This window comes from Anopheles maculipalpis, chromosome 2RL (assembly GCF_943734695.1).
Source record: "Anopheles maculipalpis chromosome 2RL, idAnoMacuDA_375_x, whole genome shotgun sequence".
NCBI classification, from domain to species: domain Eukaryota; kingdom Metazoa; phylum Arthropoda; class Insecta; order Diptera; family Culicidae; genus Anopheles; species Anopheles maculipalpis.
Window position 1 is genome coordinate 81340009 of NC_064871.1, and position 18729 is coordinate 81358737.

An 18729-nucleotide genomic window follows, 5' to 3' on the forward strand; every position below is an offset into this window, starting at 1 on the left:
TGATGCTGTCAATAAGTCAGAATTAACGCCTTCTTTATATGCAGACGTTTTTGGGGCGCGTATTGGCAAGGACAACGAATGGCATGGAAGTGGAACATTGACGCGACCGGTACATGTCGCGTAAAAGTAACCTTTCCATCCCCTACGAGCGATTTGAGCTGAATGACGGTTGTCGATTGCTAGTGAGTTGGAATTTTTTTTTACCAATATTGTGGTTTCGATTGGCCACCGCACAATGTGTACATGCTGGATTGCCACGGGCATGGGATTGAAGCGTAAAAACAATAGCACCATGAAAAAATATGTTTTTGATATTTTTTGCTCATTATCGAATCGAGTGTGTCAAGTCAGTCTTCAATCGATCCCTACTTCGAACAGACATGCTTCCCTTCTTTTACAGTAAATTTTGTTAGCTTTGATCTGTCAACGAAAAACCTCAATCTGCTCATTAAAAGGTGAGAAGGGTGGGGGTCACCACACACAATAAACTCAGCTTAAAATAGAATTTGAAAAATTCTCGAAAATGTTAAACATATTTTAACATACATTAATTAGCAACTTACTTATAAATAACCCTTATTTTAAATTACATTGTTAATTAAAGGAATAAACTAAATGCTGAGTACTGATCAGCCCTAAAATAAAGTTTAAGTATTATGATTGCAGACAATTAGGAGCAAATTTATTATACTAAGCAATGCAACTAAGGGAATCGGTTGTATGTCGACAGCGGCGTCGGTCTTCACACAGCACCCTCGAATTGAGGACCGCACGTGCACGTGCCTAAATGCACGTTGCAAAGTGCTAAACAATATAAAAAAAATTACAGGAAATAGTTAATCATTCATAAAAGGATTTTTCTGGACAAAAATTCAGTGAAAAATATTGTATCTAAATTTAAATTATATTTTTAACAGCAATAGCACTACAAAATCTAAAACAAAAATTGCTTAAAGTATGCAGATTGCCTTCTGACAGGGGTAATTCTTGCGTGACAGTTTTAGGGCACCTACAGGACAATAACAAGATTTTTTTTGCACAATTGTAAAATAAACTAGAGGCTAGGAAGCATCCAAAACCGAAAAACAAACCTGTCAAACTTTTTTATCGGTTCGATATAAATGACACACCATTGTTCTATTCCCTAGGAAATCGCACCAAACCTGTCAACACGCAAACAGCGGCCCAGCATCAGGGACCAGTTCATTAACCATCAATTGATGCGTGTTCGATTGGAGTGTGAGGCACACACTGGAGGGTACACACTGATCGCACACTGACTACCATTACCATTGTTAGCTAACAGCTCGCTGACAGCCGTACCGTGTGAGCCTTCGTCAAAAAACCATTTGGCCCTCCGTCGAATGGGGCACCCAAAAACAAGCACACTCACCCCACCCGGCTGGATATGCGGTTCGTGCGTTGATGTTTACTTTGACGCCCGTTGGCAACAAGCGAATTATAATAAATTCGCTCCACTCAAAAACTGTTCGCTGCTGCCGCTTAAACTGCCCACACGTTTACTGCCGTAAATGGCACTTTTCGACGACCTTCCCCAGGGTGGCCAAAACGCGACTCAAGTGACGAGGAAGTGAATGATAAAAGGCGAATTTCTCCGCTCAAATCCTGCCACCTCTCATACGTGGTGGCATGGGTAGCAAGGTATTCGGGGCCGCCCGGTGAAGAGATATTAAAATTTAAATTTTCATTAAAATATCCTACCCGCTAGCCTTTTGCCTTGCCCTGTACTCCAATGTCCGGATCCATTTGATACCTTTCCGGTGCCCGACCAAACGATTAGGAAACGACCCACCTCATCACCAGCACCATCAACTCTCCCACTGCTGGTGGCGATTATCCTTGACAAAAACCGACCGAGCAAAAGAAAAAGGCGACGTTTGAGATGTTTGATCTAGAATGAGTATATCCTGTCCAGGGTTTCGGTCGCAACAACACGTCAAACGTGCTTACCGTGTATTAAAAATAAAATAAAACGAAGAAAAAAAAGCCCCCAAAATGGACCATTTAAGCCAATGGCTCCACTTCAATATTCAAACAGGACGATGGTACTCAACCTGGCTTTGTCCATCCAGCCAGAACAAAACGAAGCGGCACGTTAAAAAGCAACAATTAATATCGTTAAATTTCTCAAATTACGTACGCACCTTACGCAAACACATTTTTTTTGTGTTGGGATGAGGAGAAGAAAGCAGATTTTTGACGAGAGGTATACCTGTGTGTATGTGCTAGTGATTGCGCGCGGGCTCAATCCGGGCAGGATGGCAAATTGTTTGCATTTTTATAGATAGTCTAATATCATCGTTGGTTCGTCGGTATAAACCGAAATGTGCCTTGGCCCAGCCCTGAAGGAAAGATTTCAGAAGAGAGTTTTTTTTTTTTGTTGTTTCCGTGCTTATCTGTCCGTCGTTTGGTCACTTTGTTTTTATTTTACGAATACTTATTAAATTACACTCATTAATTATGTTGTTTTCCGGAGCCGCCCTTGCGGCATTATGTGGGAAAGGTGTGTTGGTGTATCGCGAGTTGATAAGGATGTTTGGTTTTTTTCCATCGTTTCGTATTAGCAAATGGGAGAAAGCTTTTAAACACGGTTTACTCCACGAGAAATTGCGTATTTTGTGGAAATATATTTAATGGATTATTAAAAAATTTTATAGATTTTTTTATTACTTACTCCGGTGATGCTTTGAAAATTTAGAGCTTCTAAATTAGAGGTAAAATTAATGAAAATTTTGTAAATATTTTAAATTGCATGGATTTCAGACATATAAACGGTTGCATGAAAACAATTTCGATTCGAAAAAAGAGCAGAATTTTCATTGCAAATGAAAGTATCGTTACAAGCTTGCTACTAATATTAGAGAAACAGTAAACAAATTCTACGACGAAATAGATTTCATCGAAAAAATGAATGAAATAATAATAACAACATTAAATTAACTAGTCCTTAATCGACGAAAAATAACAAAAATTATACGCCAAGACGACGTTATAAAGCAAACAGGATAAAACATTAACAAAGTAACTTAATTTTCTGCAGATAACAACTAAAGTACAGCTTTTAAAAGAATAAAAAGCAAGAAAAAATTGTCAACATACTAGCGAAACAATGACGAATAGAATAGAGAAAATAAAAAAATCCTTTCAAATGAAAAATACAAGCAACGTAAGCCCATCCAACGCAAAATTATTCAAAAAAATAAAAACTAACGCTAAACTCCTGAGCGAATAATAAGGAAACGATTACTGATTAGTTGAATGATGAAAAATTGATAAAAACCAAACATGCAACGTTACGCTGCGTATAGAAAAATATTTAATTTAACAAGATAAATATGTAACATTCAAACAGGAGAAAAATTAAATAAAAAAGCAGCAAATGCAATTGCAAAACATAGAAAACGATTAGGAAAATTCATGACAACATAGGCATAAAAGTATAAAATAATAGAACTAAAGTAAACTGTTGTCAAACACATAAAAATAAGGTTGAATAGCATTCGAACGATAATCAAAGTCATAAAAATATAACTCTGATTATGAGCATAAAATTTTGGTTAAACAATGCGCAAACAAACAATATGTACTTCGTTACTCGTTTAATCGTCTTTTAAGTTCCAACTTAACATAATACAAAACTATTTTCCCACTGCCGACATTGCATGCATATTGAACTAGTTGTCTGATATAGTTCGCTGTCTAAATGACAGCTTAAAGCAAGGCATCTATTCGGTCAGATACGGTTTCCTGTTTTCTTTTTTATTCCGTCCACCTCTACTAAACCTCCTATATCCCTGGAAGCATCCGTAAAATTTCCAAGAAATATGAAAATTCAAATTTAAATGTTTCCCACCATCGGCATAATAGGTTAAAAGGTGAGCTGCAAACCATATTTTCCCATTCAAATACAAAGTGTGTCATCATCGTCAAAGCAACAGCAACAACAAAAAGCATCGGTTGACACACACTGTCACCGTGCTGCTTCTGTTCCTGATGTCCAAGTGGACGCAATTCGCACGGGTTTTGACAAACACACAATTCACATCCAATCGGTCGAAAGGATACGCAACAGGAAGTCCGAGCAAAGGGCCACACAAAGAGGGAGAAATATTAACCCAAAACGGAAAATATTAACCGGCACCGGCACAAAATACAAACGAACAGAGGAAAACCAGACGATTTCCATTCGGTCGAATGTCCGTTGCAAAGATCAATTGTCGAGCTGAATGATAAGGGACGATGGGAGGGTGAGTGGACTGACTGAGAGCCTATTCTGGACCGGATTATCCTTCGACCCAAGGATCCCTTTATCCCACCACATCATCATCATCATCATCAGCATCGTCGTCGTCGTCGTGCTCATGTGTGGAAGCAATCGAACCAACCCTGAGAAGGATTTCAATGACCGAATGAAAAGGACACGGCCGATACCCGTTTTAGGTTTTTTGAATAGGGCACCCGATTTGCTTTCGACAGAAATACCCTGAGCTTTAACTTCGTGCCGAAAGATACCGGAAGGAAGCGGGCAAGAAACGAAGGACAAATCGAGAAGGGCTTCACATTGTGCAGTAGGTGAGTAGGTGAGAAATTGATGTGCTTCCTTGCGGCAGTTTCACAACAAACTTCACAAAACGACAGAAGGATCAAGAGGATGTGCATGAGCGTTTGCAGAGGGCAAAGGAAGCAGAAATTGAATTTGATTTCGTTTTGATTTGATGACAATCGATTCAGTGATTTAGCGCCACTGTCATGCAAACATCTGTTTGTCAAACGGTTTGCCCTGCCACGGAGAAGAAAAAAACCCTTGTGGACCGTTCTTAGGCTTAGCTTTCCCCCCACCCAACCTAGTGTGGAAACACATTTTCGGTCAGTTTAGATCGGTGGCTACCGATAAGCATCAAGTGGCGCATTATACATGTGGTTTACTTTTGCGTATGCATTTTTATCGCTCTTAGTTGTGGGAAATGGGATTTTTGGTGGTGCGATTTGGCCGGTAGTTTGCATGTCCTTACACGTCTGAATCGAAGACTTCAGTCTACTTGAGGTTAATTATATTATCAATGGTGCGAAACCGTAGTATGGCAGATTATGGGGGAATATTTTAGCGCATTTCTGGTAACGCGGGCTTTACTTTAAGCGGTAAACACATTCAATTCTATATTTTTTTCTGTTTCAAACGTTCGGCCTACAAAAAGATAACTAAAACTTCTCCCATGTGTATGAGTTTTGCAGAGAATTAGTTTCAAAATAAAGATTTTCGTTTCTTTCTAGAGAAATCTATTCGATTTACTGATTTTCGATATTTCTACTTTTTCTTCAATGATTTTTCAATTAATTTCTACCTGTTCTTCAAAAAATGTTTCTTAAATAAATTTATCTGATTTATCTGGACATCCAAATGTCCATATAATTAGGATAGGATGGGATAGTGACTGAATATTCAGTAAGTATAGGATGGGATAGTGACTGAATAATCAGTCAACGGGGGTAAATTGATTCAAAATGAGAGAAAGTGTAGAATAATCATCAAGTTGTGGGGAAAACAAACCTCTTAGGCACAAACAATCAGCAGGAATATGACTCAAAGGCTAAATGCTACAAATCGGTCGTGATTTTCCACGGTCTGTCTATCGAAAATGAGCAGCAACATCCTCCGGGCAAAACTTGATATCGTAGGCGGCAGTAGGGCGTTTTTTATATTAAATTTTTCCTACTTTCTGCTAATCAATCGAATAATTTTCGACCACTTTGAAAATATACTGCGGAAAAGGGTAATTCGCTTTGCATATATTTAGGCGTTTTTTGCATGGTAACGATCAATGTTATTCAGGGAAAAGAATCTTTCTTGAGTCTTTTATCAGACATTATATTAGTATTAGAAACAACTTAAAAACTCTAATGGCAACCGTAGAACGGCCCAAATTCTTATTTCAGATGTTGTATGAAGATACCATTTGAAATATGATAACGGTTCAGCAATTGCAGCTATCTAGGCGCTAACTTTTAGTAGGAAGTTAGTTTAGATTGCAAAATCTAAACACCCACACGACCATGTTTACAAGAACAACAATGACACACACATTGTAAACGCTTAAAAATAATTTTACAACAATTCCCAACATCTTTTCCCAGTGTTCCAGTCGGACACAGTAAAACTTGTTAATAACCCCCAATTGATTGATGCCAATTTGCTGTTCAACGACTGCAAAAGATTCCATCTCTCGAATTCCACCAAGGCAACAGGATATGCCTTACCTATCCGATCGCAGGGATCGTTTCCGGAACGGACCTCATTAAAAAAATTTGTGACGTTTTCATCCCCATACCATCACATCCGATCATTAAAAATCGTTAGGAAAATGAACTGAATTCATAAATTTCTTCTTCCCTTCCTGTATCTCATCAAATCAAACACATCAACATCAAAACATATTCCGGTCCGCTCCATGGGTGGACGATGGTACGCAACGTGCCATGTTGAAAAGTGATGGGAAATTAATAAACAAAAAGACAACAACCATTCCGCCCCTACCTCAGCCCCTGCACAAATACCGTTCACGGCTTGGCGCTATAATTATTAGGACAAGAAATTCTCAACGCCCAACGTCTAACATTCGGATTTTTTTTTGGGTGGCATATTTGTGAAATTTCCTTAACATGCCTTCGCAAAACCAAAAAAAAACGGGAAAATAATTTAAACAAGTACAAACAAATGCCAACACTCACCTTACTGTAATGTCTCGATCGGAATGCTGCATATTCATTATCTTTCGCGCGTTGGCGCGACCATGGCGGATGGACAAAATTTTGTTCGACGGTTTAATGGGATGATAATTAACACCAGCCTCGCATTGACGCATAATCCAGCACAGTACACTGCAGGGTGTAATGATGGTGTGGAAGAGGGCAATGAATTTTATTAATTTCGAATAAATAATTTCATCCACAGGGCTATGGGATGCGATCTCGAACGAGTGGTGGTGCAGAATGTTTGGAAAATGATCCTTATGCAATGTGACAGGCCGGTGGAGCTTTTGGTAGGAGACGATTAAAATGCCAAAAAGCTAGGACACACACACACACTGAACGTGGCACGCATGGAAAGGAGATTTTCGGATGAATTAAACATTTTCATAATTATGTCACAAGGGGAAAATTTGAACCTCAAACGAAGTGGGCTGTCAATTGAGGTTACGGCACCTTCCGGTTGTGATAATTTGTTTTGAGTGGAAAAGTGCTTCCCAATCGTCTTAAAATCACGTTCGCTTTGGGAAATAATTTCATGCCGTAAGGATTCCATTAGTTACACATTTTTTAATCGAATAGATCAATCGCTGGTCGCTATTAATCGGAAAATTTTTATACTAAATTTATGTAAAATTTAGTATAATTCATGTTTCATGCCGTGTAAATATTTCTTCAGCACCTTAAAAGGTAAGAACACTCTTAAATAGACATTAGTCATCTTTCGAAACGGTATTTCAACCTCGTTACCTTTGATTTTTCACAGGCCTTCGACAGAGTTAGAAGAAGTTTTTTGTGGCATACTATGTCTTCTCTGAGCATCAATCCAGGGCTTGTGCGACTGCGGCGAACAGTTGGTGAATGGAAACCATTATTAGATGGAACCTTTGGAACCTTTAGAAACAGATTAGACAGTATTTGTTGCGATCAGGATGGCCTGATCAACGCATTTGCTGACGACATCTCGGTGGTGACGACCTCCCTTCCAAAACTCGCCTGCGCCTGCTTGGCGTATTGTTCGCTAACAATACACGGGAAGCCATGGGGCATAACTGGGAAAAAGCAATCCAACAGTTGTAGGTTGCACCGTGTTAGAGACCTGAATGTGCTTTTAAACACTTTCCTTCTGCCCAAGCTATAGTTTGTTGCATCGGTGTATGGCGCACGATCATTGGACATCGATTTGGCCTCCAAAACGGTGCAGTCTTTCCTGTGGGACGGATCTCGGAATTGAGGTGGACTTCAATCTTCAAAAATCAGTCTGGCACAGCACATCGATTGTCCTGGGACTCCCCTGAATATAGGCTCCATTGCCACAAAGCATCCGTGCCTTCGGACGGTAATCCAGGATCTCGCATACCATCCGGCACATACAGTCTCAAGCAAAAGTTTGCGGCAAATGATGGTCGACAGACTTCCAGACTTCGAAGTGGCTATGGAGTCACCTTCCATGCTGTATTTGCTGGTGCACAACAAGGTGCCACACGGACTGCTGCTCGTCAGGATGAATCCAGGCTCCTTCAACCTGCTCAGTCTGCTCCCAGTCAAAGACTCTGGAGCACAAGTTTGCCCTGTGCGCTAGGGTATCTAGTCCGAGGAGCATGCTGATGCAGGCTATAGAAGCCATCGTCCCAAACCACAATCTCATCTTCCCTTCCCTCCTCTTACCGATTATAAGTCATAATAGTATAAGTAAGAGGATTCCCATCCCATGCGGTTATTGATGAAAATATCCTTAAATGTTCTTTGTAAAACATGTACGTCATCCCTACATATACCCAACTTTTGTAAACTAGTTTTTAAGTTGTGTTAAATAAACAATTAATAAAACGAAGGGTTGTTGAATACAATCGTCTGACTCGCTTCCAGTTTTGAAGCCACTGCCGTTATGCGTGTGACGAAAATTCATAAAGCCTCATCCAACGAGTAGATTGCTGGAACTGTGCTGCATTTATTAACATTCAAGTTATTTCTCACTTCCGTTTCCAACTCTACTCTAAACCTTCTAGCGCGTGTCAAGGCTATAGTAAGATTTAAAAATATTTTACACTGCGCCATGTTCCACTTACAGCAGCTCGAGCCACCGTTTGACCAATGCGGTCATTTGTTAGTGTGCTCGGTTTTACTGCATCCGCTTTGTGATGCTACTCGTTGAGTCGTAAAAGTCACCCTTCTGCCAAGTACGCACGTACTTTGGTTGATAGTAGAAAAGGCGAAACCGCTCGGTAGGAATCCAATTTTCCTTCCCCCACAAGCGTAACATCGTCGTCGCTTTTGCGTAGGGCTTTCCATGGTTAAAAGGAAGTCTTTTGGAACTACCGAAAAAGAAACGGTCATAACCCGCGGTCACCAACGGTTAGGTCACGATGTAGAAAGAAAGTTTTTTGCCCTTTTTTACATTAAAAAAGTAAAGAGAATATCGACAACCTTCAAACGATGCGTACACATTGTGAAGAAAGTTTGAAAGTGAAAGCGCTGGTAGCTTGTCCAGGAGAAAGTGGTAAAAAATGAAAATCTTTTGGAAATGGTGAAAACTTTATCCAATCCTCGGAGGCAGAAGTAGATCGAAATTCGTACAGAAAATGTAAAAAATATTGAAAAAAAATTAACAGTTTATTGCTTATTTTAAAAAAACATCAAATAATACATGTCAAAATATTATTTTATATTTAAACTTACTGCAACTGTTGCGACCAACAGCTCAATCAAATCATCCTTAGGTGCCTTATGCGGACTGCCGTAAGAGGGCGCTAAAAGCGTTAATGATTTCTCTCGGCGTGGCGTGCGTACGATAAAAAGCATTAGGAGGTAGGGCAAAGGTCCTCTTAGCGAACAACAGTAAGAAGAGACAGGAGATTTTTAACGTACTTACGCACTTATGCACGGAGCATAATCCCAAACCACAACGATTCGACCCACGCTAACCCAAAAGGACCCTGGGATAGGAACAAGGGCGATATAAAACAGACCCTAAACAGAACAAGGCTCTCCTCTTTCGAGTGTGAGAGAGCGCACGTGCTCAGCCGATAGCGCAGATCATTGTGACGCTCCCCCCCCTCCCTCTCATTGGTCATTCCTTCATCCGGCTAAACAAACTAACCCATTGCGTCGCCATAATCTGCATACGATTCTTATAACAATTTAAAATGAAGTCCACAAACTGTGCCCGGTGCAAGTGTTTACACATTTTGAAAATATTTCAAAGGTAGTGTCGTCTGAACCCTTGACCCAAAAATTGGTTGTCAGTTTGACAGCTGGCGTACCGAATTGTTGGGAATTTTAATTTTTATTCACAGATCGAAGGGCATCATGTGTTTATTGATTAATTATAGCAAATTACCATTTTAACTGCATTATTGTCAAAAATAAGCGTTGCAAATATAAAATATCACACATCTGCAGGAATCATGACTTAAGTTGTCATTTTGCGATTTTGTGTACTTGTCTTGCGTAGTTGACGTTTTGTATAGACCGACCTCTTTTAAATCTAGGCAAGGGCTGTGAGGCGCAAGAAAACAAATTTCCATTGCTGCACGTTTCATCAACGAATTCCTCGATCAGAGGGGAACGATCGCGATTGTTAATCACCATTGCTAATAAGATACAGAACCGTTGACGCGTTCTACTTCGTACAAAGTGCTTGTGAAGGCGTTAGATGTGCGTTTATAGATAACACAATTGTATTTTGGCATTTGATCCAGTTTTTCTGTGTGTGATGGAGGGCAAAATGGAAACAACAGGCAAATCGGTAGAACAAGTCACCGAGGGAGATCAGGACAAGTCGCGTAAAGAGGATGACTGTCTGCTGGAAGCGGCAATAACATCGGAAGATCAAGCAACTGGAAAAATCGATGACAAACCCTTTCAAGATGGTGACTGTGTGCTAGAAGAGAAAGTGAAGGATCAGCAGGATAATGAAGAGGAAGTAGATACAGACGAAGAAGATGAGGAAATAACGGATGAAGAAGACGACATGGAAATCAGATCAACCCCATCATCCTCAGCCCCATCGTTCGCATCGTATCAAGTCGAGAGTGACGAAGAATCAGAAGATCCAGGCAAACTGCCTCCCTGTAACGCGAACGAACCCAATTGCCTTTATTTAGAGTGTCAGATACACAAGGACCTGTGCGATATCTGCAACACCCATTGCTTAGATCCGGACGATAGTGAGCAGCGCCGCTTGCACCGTAGTGCATGTAAAAAGGATGCATTCTTCCAAAGGCAATTTGCGATTGCTGCGCAGCAGTCGTTCGACAAACGGTGTTGCATCTGCTTTGAGATTGTAAAGGATAAGCGACCGCGCGAACAACGCTTCGGTATACTGCCCAACTGTGAGCACGTGTTCTGTCTGAGGTGCATACGCAACTGGCGCAAGGTGGAAACGCTGCCCTCAACCGTTCGACGTGGTTGTCCGGTGTGTCGCGTTGTTTCGTACTTTGTCTGCCCGAGCTTTGTGTGGGTGAAGAACAAAAAGGCAAAACATAAACTTATCTCACAATACAAAAGTGCCTGTAAACTCATCCCATGTAAGTACGTTCAGCAGGACGCCGGTGTATGTCCGTTCAGGCGTTTTTGTTTTTACCAGCATGCTCCTGGCATTTAAACAGAGGACGGCCAGCTGGTAGAAAAACTAAACCGGATCATGATAGTCAATTCAACTTGAACATGATCGCAATTTATATTTGTTAGGTTTTTTTTTTGTTGTTTTTGATAAAATTTTATTTACATTTTCTCCTTGATGGAACCGATTGATCTGCAATAGCATGAGTATTTGTTGCGACGTGTTGCGTGTTGCGACGGCCAGGAAAGGACGAGGACGCAGACGATAGATAGGAAAATTGGTAGAGGATAGCAAAAAACGGTCGTCGTCGGAGGTTTCTAAAGGTAATAGACCTAGCAGCCGACAACGTGACGGATACGAGAGGCAGAGCTGAGCCAGTACCTCCAAACACTTTGCGCATAGCAAACCGCGTGTTGGTCCTTAGAACCCGCTCAACTCGAGACGCAGCTGTGATGGTAGTAGACGATCAAATTACTGCCAACCGATGCAGTAATTTTAATTTGCTATGTGACTAGCGAAACGTTAGCCTAGAGTCGTCAAAAACGCCCAGTTCCTGCAGACAGTCACAACGGGTTAATGGAGAGACAGAGAGAGAGAGAGAGAGAGAGAGAGAGAGAGAGAGAGAGAGAGAGAGTAATTGCATATTACAGGATTTAGAGAACTTGAAAAGGATATCATTTGACATTTAGTTGGACATAGTAGAAGCGAGTTGAACAAGCACCAAGAAGAAAAGGCGAAGAGATGGTTTTGAAGGGACACACAGTCATAAAGAGTTTTGATAGTAAGGAAGATGTTGATGTCATCAGCATAACAGAAGATGGAATCCGAAGGTAGGACAGTGCTCAGGTCGTTGACAAGAAGGACAAACAGTAAAGAGCTCAATATGCTGCCATGAGGAACACTGGAGCCTGGAGAAAAGGGTTTGGAAAGGATATGCAGTTAGCATGACAAAATTAGCTGTTAGTAAACTGTTTTTAACACCGACACCGGTCTTCACACCGAGTTTCAAACCCCATCGGGAGCGCTTCCTCTTTAGTGAGGACCGAGTATCCAACTACAATATATCAACGAGTCTAGTAAACCCTTCGAAGGCCGACGTGATCTAGTAGCATGTTCAGCCAAGAGGAAGAAAAAGAAATCAATTTTTATTGATCCTTTTTTTGCCTCCAAAAGCTTATGTCCAAAAGTTTATTAGTTGAATTGACAATTGAATTTAATGTACTATCATCCCCAATTGCTTTGTTTTAATTGTATCGAAAGAAACATGTGCTTATTTATTGCTCTCTCAATACAATTAGCAATACAAAAAAAAATTTCAGCTACAATTTCGCTGTACCAGTTCCTGTCATCTCATAGAAAACAAAAGACTATAATTTAAAATTCATAATCCATTGCAAATAAATCATACACCAAAAAAAACTTGTATCCCTTTTTTTATCACGCTATTTCTTCTGTGTTGATACTTTTTTTTAAACTTATTTCCCACCCCTTTTGGGCATTTGGTAACAAGCAAACACAGAAAAGAATTATTCAAAAGTTAATTACAATCAATTAAAGCAAGTGGCAATAAACATTCCAACATTAATTAAAGACATTTCCATCTGCAGTATTTCTACTTGAGGGCGATGGGTTTTTTTTTCTTCTTCTTAAGTTTGGTTTGTTTTCATCTAACTTTTTTGTACTGTCGCTTGAAGAAAAAAGCGAGGGATAAGGTTTTTCTTGTCTTGTGTGCTCTCTTTTTTCCCAAATCTGCCTACTTTGATTGTCATTCCGTTCGGGATGTTTCCTTTTTTTTGTTGCTACTGGTTCTCTTCTCTTCTTAACACCCGTATATTTCCTCTTATTAATTTTGGCTCGCGTTTTCTCTCTCTCTCTCTCTCACTCTCTTTCTCTCCATCTTCACTTTTTGCCCAGTGCCCGCGAGAAATCCTTCCCAAAACAAACTACCGTCATTAAAAATGAACGTAAATTTATGCTATCTTAGCGGCAACTCTTCGACCTGCAGCCACACAACCGGAGACATGCACACGCACACAACCAAACACTCCAAAAAACTTTCCTTTAAAATGCAAATTTCATTTTCACCACCACCCCCAGCTTCGGCCACGCTTCATTTCGGCTTGTTCGGCGATACCCGGCCATAAGGGGTGACCAAAAAATCCTGTTGCCGAGCTCCGTTTCCCAGAGTACACTCTTTTTTTTTTAATGTATTTTAAGCCAAAGGCAACAACTCTCAGAAAGAGGGATAAATGAAAGAGGGCAAAAAAGACAGCGCGCACCGTCTCCTGATGAAGAGTCCTGTAAAGTGAAAGACAACACAAGCACACTAAGCACAGTAAGAAAGATAAGCGAAAAGAAGAAAGAAGAAAAAAAGACAAGTGCTAGGGACACTGGTGCACACGGTAGCCAACTTCTAGAAGGGAAGCAAGGACTCAAAAATACTTTTAAAAAAGCAAAAAAGCACTGGAAAACTGGAGAGAAGAACAAAAAAAAGCGTTTTTGTGAGTGAGAGCGGGGTTAAAAAACAGTACAAGGCGTAAAGTACAAAAAATCAACCCCCTCACGGTTAAATATTCTGGAAATTATTTTTCACGTCCCCCCTCCCCCGCACTTTCACCTCAATTTCCCTACCTTCCCTTCTGTAGCAGCTTCCATCCCACAGCATCTTCGACAGCATTCGCTTTCGATTCCATCGTCCCTTCCGGTTGTTATCCTTTTTGGCTTGTCCCCCCTACTGATCCACCACCCCCCCCCCCCTCCCTCGCTTCGTTGTTGGAAAATTTGCCACGTTTTTTCGTGCCAAGTCGTCGGCCGAAGGCCCAGTTTGCCATTTAATCGCCGACACACGCACCAATACAAGGGCAACACTTTTCCGACGCTGCGACGTCCACCCGTTTTGCAGCCCCAATTTAGATACCTCCCCTCCCATTCTCACTCCCCCCCCCCCACCTCCGCCATTTATTTTCACCTTCCCCTTCTGCGCATCGTTTGTTTCTAAGGTTGCCTTCTTCACGCTCACACACACACCCAGTCCTTTTCACTCTTTCGTACCTTTACCCTAATGCCAGTTTGGCGCTTCGGTTTTAATGTCCCGCCGGCCATGGAGGAGTTTTTAAGTGAGAGTGCTTAAAACGTGGGCACACAAAAGACGGACAAAGGGGGGCAAAAAGGGTGGAAAGAAAACCCGGGAGGAGTTTTAGGGAAAGGAACTAACAACGGGTCTCTAAAATGAAAGCTCCAAAAATGGCTGAAAGGCTTCGGCTTTCTTTAGACAGCAACCCAGCAACAACGAAAAAGTGCGGGAGCTGGGTGGAATGGTTTTTTCGCGAAAAAAAAAATTGCTGGCAAGTGAAAGTGGGGCAGAAAAATCTACCCCTAATTTATCAGGCTCCCCCTTTTCCGGGGGGGGAGTTGGTTGAGGTGGGTTTTGTGCTATTGGACGTACCACTCGTCTTGCTTGCCTGCTGCTTTTTTTTTGCCCGTTCTGTGTGTTGGTGAGCGAGAGATAGCAATTTGGTATTAAAATGAAATGAAAATCGTTCCCGCGCTTTTACCACCCCACCCCTTTGCGGGGCTACTTTCTTTTTAGCCTTCGCTATCCCCAAAATTTGATGCCGGCCGACTATGTACAGAAAGAAAGGATGCTTAGGTACTGACGGTGGAAGCTTTCGGCGCTTTGGCCTTGGGAGACAGAGCGAGAGAGAGAGAGAGGGGGAGAGTCGGAAAGACCCTTCCGGTGAATGAGTTCTCATTTAAAAAGACCAAAAGCCACCTGAGCATATCTTTCGCTTGGATAATGGTTAAATTTTCGGATGCCAAGGAGGGAAAGAAAACGAAAGAAGTTGTTTAGAAGATTTGTAGCCTTGAGGAATAGGAGTGAGATGAAAGATGGGTAAAGGAATCGTAATTAAGAGTGGTAGAAATTTTAAAAACTTGAAAAAAGAATTTCTAGCAAGCAAGTCTGAATATCTACAAAAGAAAAGGTGAAACTGAGTTTAAGAAGAGTAATAAAAAATAAGAAAACCGAATCAGATAAATAAGTATATGAGGCAATCGCGGTAATTGGTAAAAATAACTTTAGTCAACCATTAAATGTCCCAACAAGTCATTAAATAGAAGAACCAGCAAATGCACCAGATAATAAAGTATTTTAAAAAAATATAAAAGTTGTTTTCTAAATCAGCTGACCGTAAGTTGCTTAGAGGCGTAAGAAGCGTAAGCCCTTGAAGCAGTCATTCAGTTGTAAATCATCTCAAACTATATTATAGACGACATTACTCCATCTGCGCACGACTTCATCAGCGATTGAGCCAGAAGAAATATAGTAACTTGATGCAGAGGGGTTCTTGGAACTCCCTCGTCATATTAGTAACCAAACCTAGAAATTGACGGCTCTTTGACACGACATTAACGAGCCATTCTGGGAAAGACAGCCTCGTATCAATAAACACACTTACATGTTTCACAATCTCGTACTTCATAGCTGAAGACTTTAGTCGATGCACAGAGTTAAAGCGTTGCGCTTGCACCAGGAATCCAATTCCCACAGTGTGGCTTTCGATGATGAATTCGTTGGTCCTCTGGCTTGCGGATTTGATGGAAAAATCTTGCATCATCCGCGTATTAGAGAGAGTTGTCATCATTAAGCACTATCTACAGGTCGTTGATGTATAGCACGAATAGCAGCGACCCAAGGCAACTGCCCTGAAGTACACCGGAGTGTGCAACGAGATCTTGCGATGAATAAGTCTAGCCCTTACTGTCTAATAACGATCAATTAGATACGATCGGAGCCATATGCACCTAGCCTCTCCAGTTAATGTAAGTGAAGTGTCCTCACTAGCGGGAAACGAAGTGATTCTCGATCCTGCCCTTTCAATCCCGTCGCTATCACCTTGGCCCTCATATTCTACAAAAAAAAATCTTCTTCTTGGCTTAACGACCTTCTAAAATCACGCCGGCCACCAAAAATGGCTTACTAGACTTGCTGATTCCTTGTGGTTGAATACTCAGTCTTCACTATGATGGGAAGGTTTTGGCTGGAATTTGGACCCCTATCCCACTGTGTGGCGACTCAACTCCATTGTCGACTCACCTCCATCTACAAAGTTTTATTCACTTTAATAGAAAAAATCCTTTTTTTATTTAAAGAAGCTTTCCTTTTGCTTCAAACATTTCCTCAAAACTGTTTCCAACACAAATGTAGCGTGAAATTAAATACTGGCCACCACTTTTACTTCCTGCGAGCAGCACAGCATCGGTTGGTTAAAACCCAGAACTCTAAAACATCTATCGTCCCTATTCCGATCGACAGCGTCAGCGATCGAGGGAGCTTACTGAACAAATTTGTACCATTGGTCATGAAGCAGAATCTTTCTAACCATTGTATCTGTCTAGCCTACTGGCAGTGAAGAAAAATGTTGTCCACGCAAAACCGCACAACCGAACCAAGCCGCCATTTAATGAATCGCGAATGGCAAATGTGCCGTAACGGGGATGCTGCCACACCGGCGACAATGGCCGCCACGGTCGAACCGCGACGAGGTGCAATAAATTTGTAGATTTTTCATCAGTCGCTCAACCGACAAAGCTGCCCAGTTGGCTGTATGTGTGTCACCCTTCCCCCTTTTGCCACTTTGATTGGCAAAGTGGCAAAGGTCTTCTTGCGGCGGGGGTTTTTTTTTTAGAACCAGAAAAGAAAAAGATTTCATAGCCGGCCGTAGCATTAGCCGAGATGACATAAATTATTGAATCTTCCCAACGCGTGGCCAAGGCTCCTCCCAAGAAGATTTCTGCCCGCGAGAAGTTTCCCATCGCAGTGTTGTTCGTATTTTTTTGCTCCTTTCTAAGTATCCTTACAAACACACACAAAGAAAGCAAAAACAAACTGACTTTACATTTGGTAAAGTAAAGGGACCAGAAAAGGTCAACCCCGTTACAGGATCGTCCTGGTACGACTGCCGAGCGCCAGCCGTCGGTTTTGCGTAATTTTATAATTTTTTAATCCCAAAGTAAATAAAACCCAGCCGTCGTTGGTGCCGCACGAACAAAAAAAAATGGGATTTTTATTCATTCGCGTTTGCCCAACGGATGCCGGACGGCCGGTTCTCGTCGGGTCGCGTTCCAGAGTTGTTGGAATGGAATGGATTTGCTCCGGATGGGTTCACCACACTCTCCACGGTTCAGGATTCGGTGTTCAGGGGGGGGGGGGGGGGGGGGGGGGAGGAGGAGGAAAATGATAAGTACATAATGCAGGTAGCGAGCGTAGGGTGTATGTACTGTGGCGTTTGCATACAACGGGAGACAACAGCCCTAAATTAAGCGAAAGTAGGCCGAATAAAAATGGATGCTGCCGGACGCTTCCCGGGAGGCGTATAGGAATGAGTTTAAAATGCATAGAAAAAAGAGTAAATGAAAGATTTCATTTAAGATGGAAGCCATAATTACATGCTGAATGTCATTCAAAGTTCGATTATTTACAACTTTATTATCTTAACTATTTATCTAACTATAAACTGCTATCACTAATAAAATCTTAAATCGATTTGACACAAATAAAAGCGATTAAAGAAAGTTAAAAAAGGGTTTATTGATCGAAGCTGCTTGGTTTCTACTAGATCTTGTGGTCTGTTCAAAGGATCTCTAAATTCTATAGAACTTTTTAGGCATTCAAAACACTATAACAGACTCATAGAGACAGTTGTAGACAGTAGTGAGGACTGACTGTCCAACTACGTGATCGGCAAATCTAGTAAGCAATTTTGGGATAATTTTCATTAAAATGAACTGAATTTTTTTTTAATTCCTTATTACTCCCAAAGAAATTTCTAGTTGTTGCTAGGGCACTGCTGTAGAAACGCAAAAGTTTTACTACATTTTCTTACAATTACTTTTTACTTATTCATTCTGAAGACATTTTTTTCCAAGTAACAGGTTGGCTGATAAGTCCCCGGTCTGACACATAGAATGCGCCGCTAGTATTAAATGCATATTATTTTTATATAGCACCAACCTTCAAATGATTCGTGTCAAAATTTGACGTCTGTATGTCAATTAGTTTGTGAGACAGAGCGTCTTTTGTCAAGCAAGTTTTGGTTGCTTGACGAACGAAAAAAGAACGAAGAAGAAAAAAGTGTTGTTCCACCAAGACAACGCACCGTGCCACAAGTCATTGAGAACGATGGCAAAAATTCATGAATTGGGCTTCGAATTGCTTCCCCACCCACCGTATTCTCCAGATCTGGCCCCCAGCGACTTTTTCTTGTTCTCAGACCTCAAAAGGATGCTCGCAGGGGAAAAAATTGGCTGCGATGAAGAGGTGGTCGCCGAAACTGAGGCCTATTTTGAGGCAAAACCGAAGGAGTACTACCAAAATGGTATCAAAAAATTGGAAGGTCGTT

At 41.2% G+C, this 18729-nt stretch overlaps 2 protein-coding genes across 2 annotated transcripts in view; both read left to right on the top strand.

Moving 5' to 3' along the window:
* Positions 1–18729, top strand: part of LOC126567977 (recQ-mediated genome instability protein 1-like) — a 269968-nt gene that overhangs the window by 59401 nt on the left and 191838 nt on the right. The window lies entirely within an intron of this gene.
* Positions 10493–11371, top strand: LOC126567534 (E3 ubiquitin-protein ligase makorin-2-like). The gene has a single exon (XM_050223752.1). The coding sequence runs from the start codon at positions 10493–10495 to the stop codon at positions 11369–11371; it is 879 nt and encodes a 292-aa protein (XP_050079709.1).

Coding starts and splice junctions, on each gene's coding strand:
- LOC126567534 (XM_050223752.1), top strand. CDS start 10,493: ATGGAAACAACAGGCAAATCGGTAGAACAAGTCACCGAGGGAGATCAG.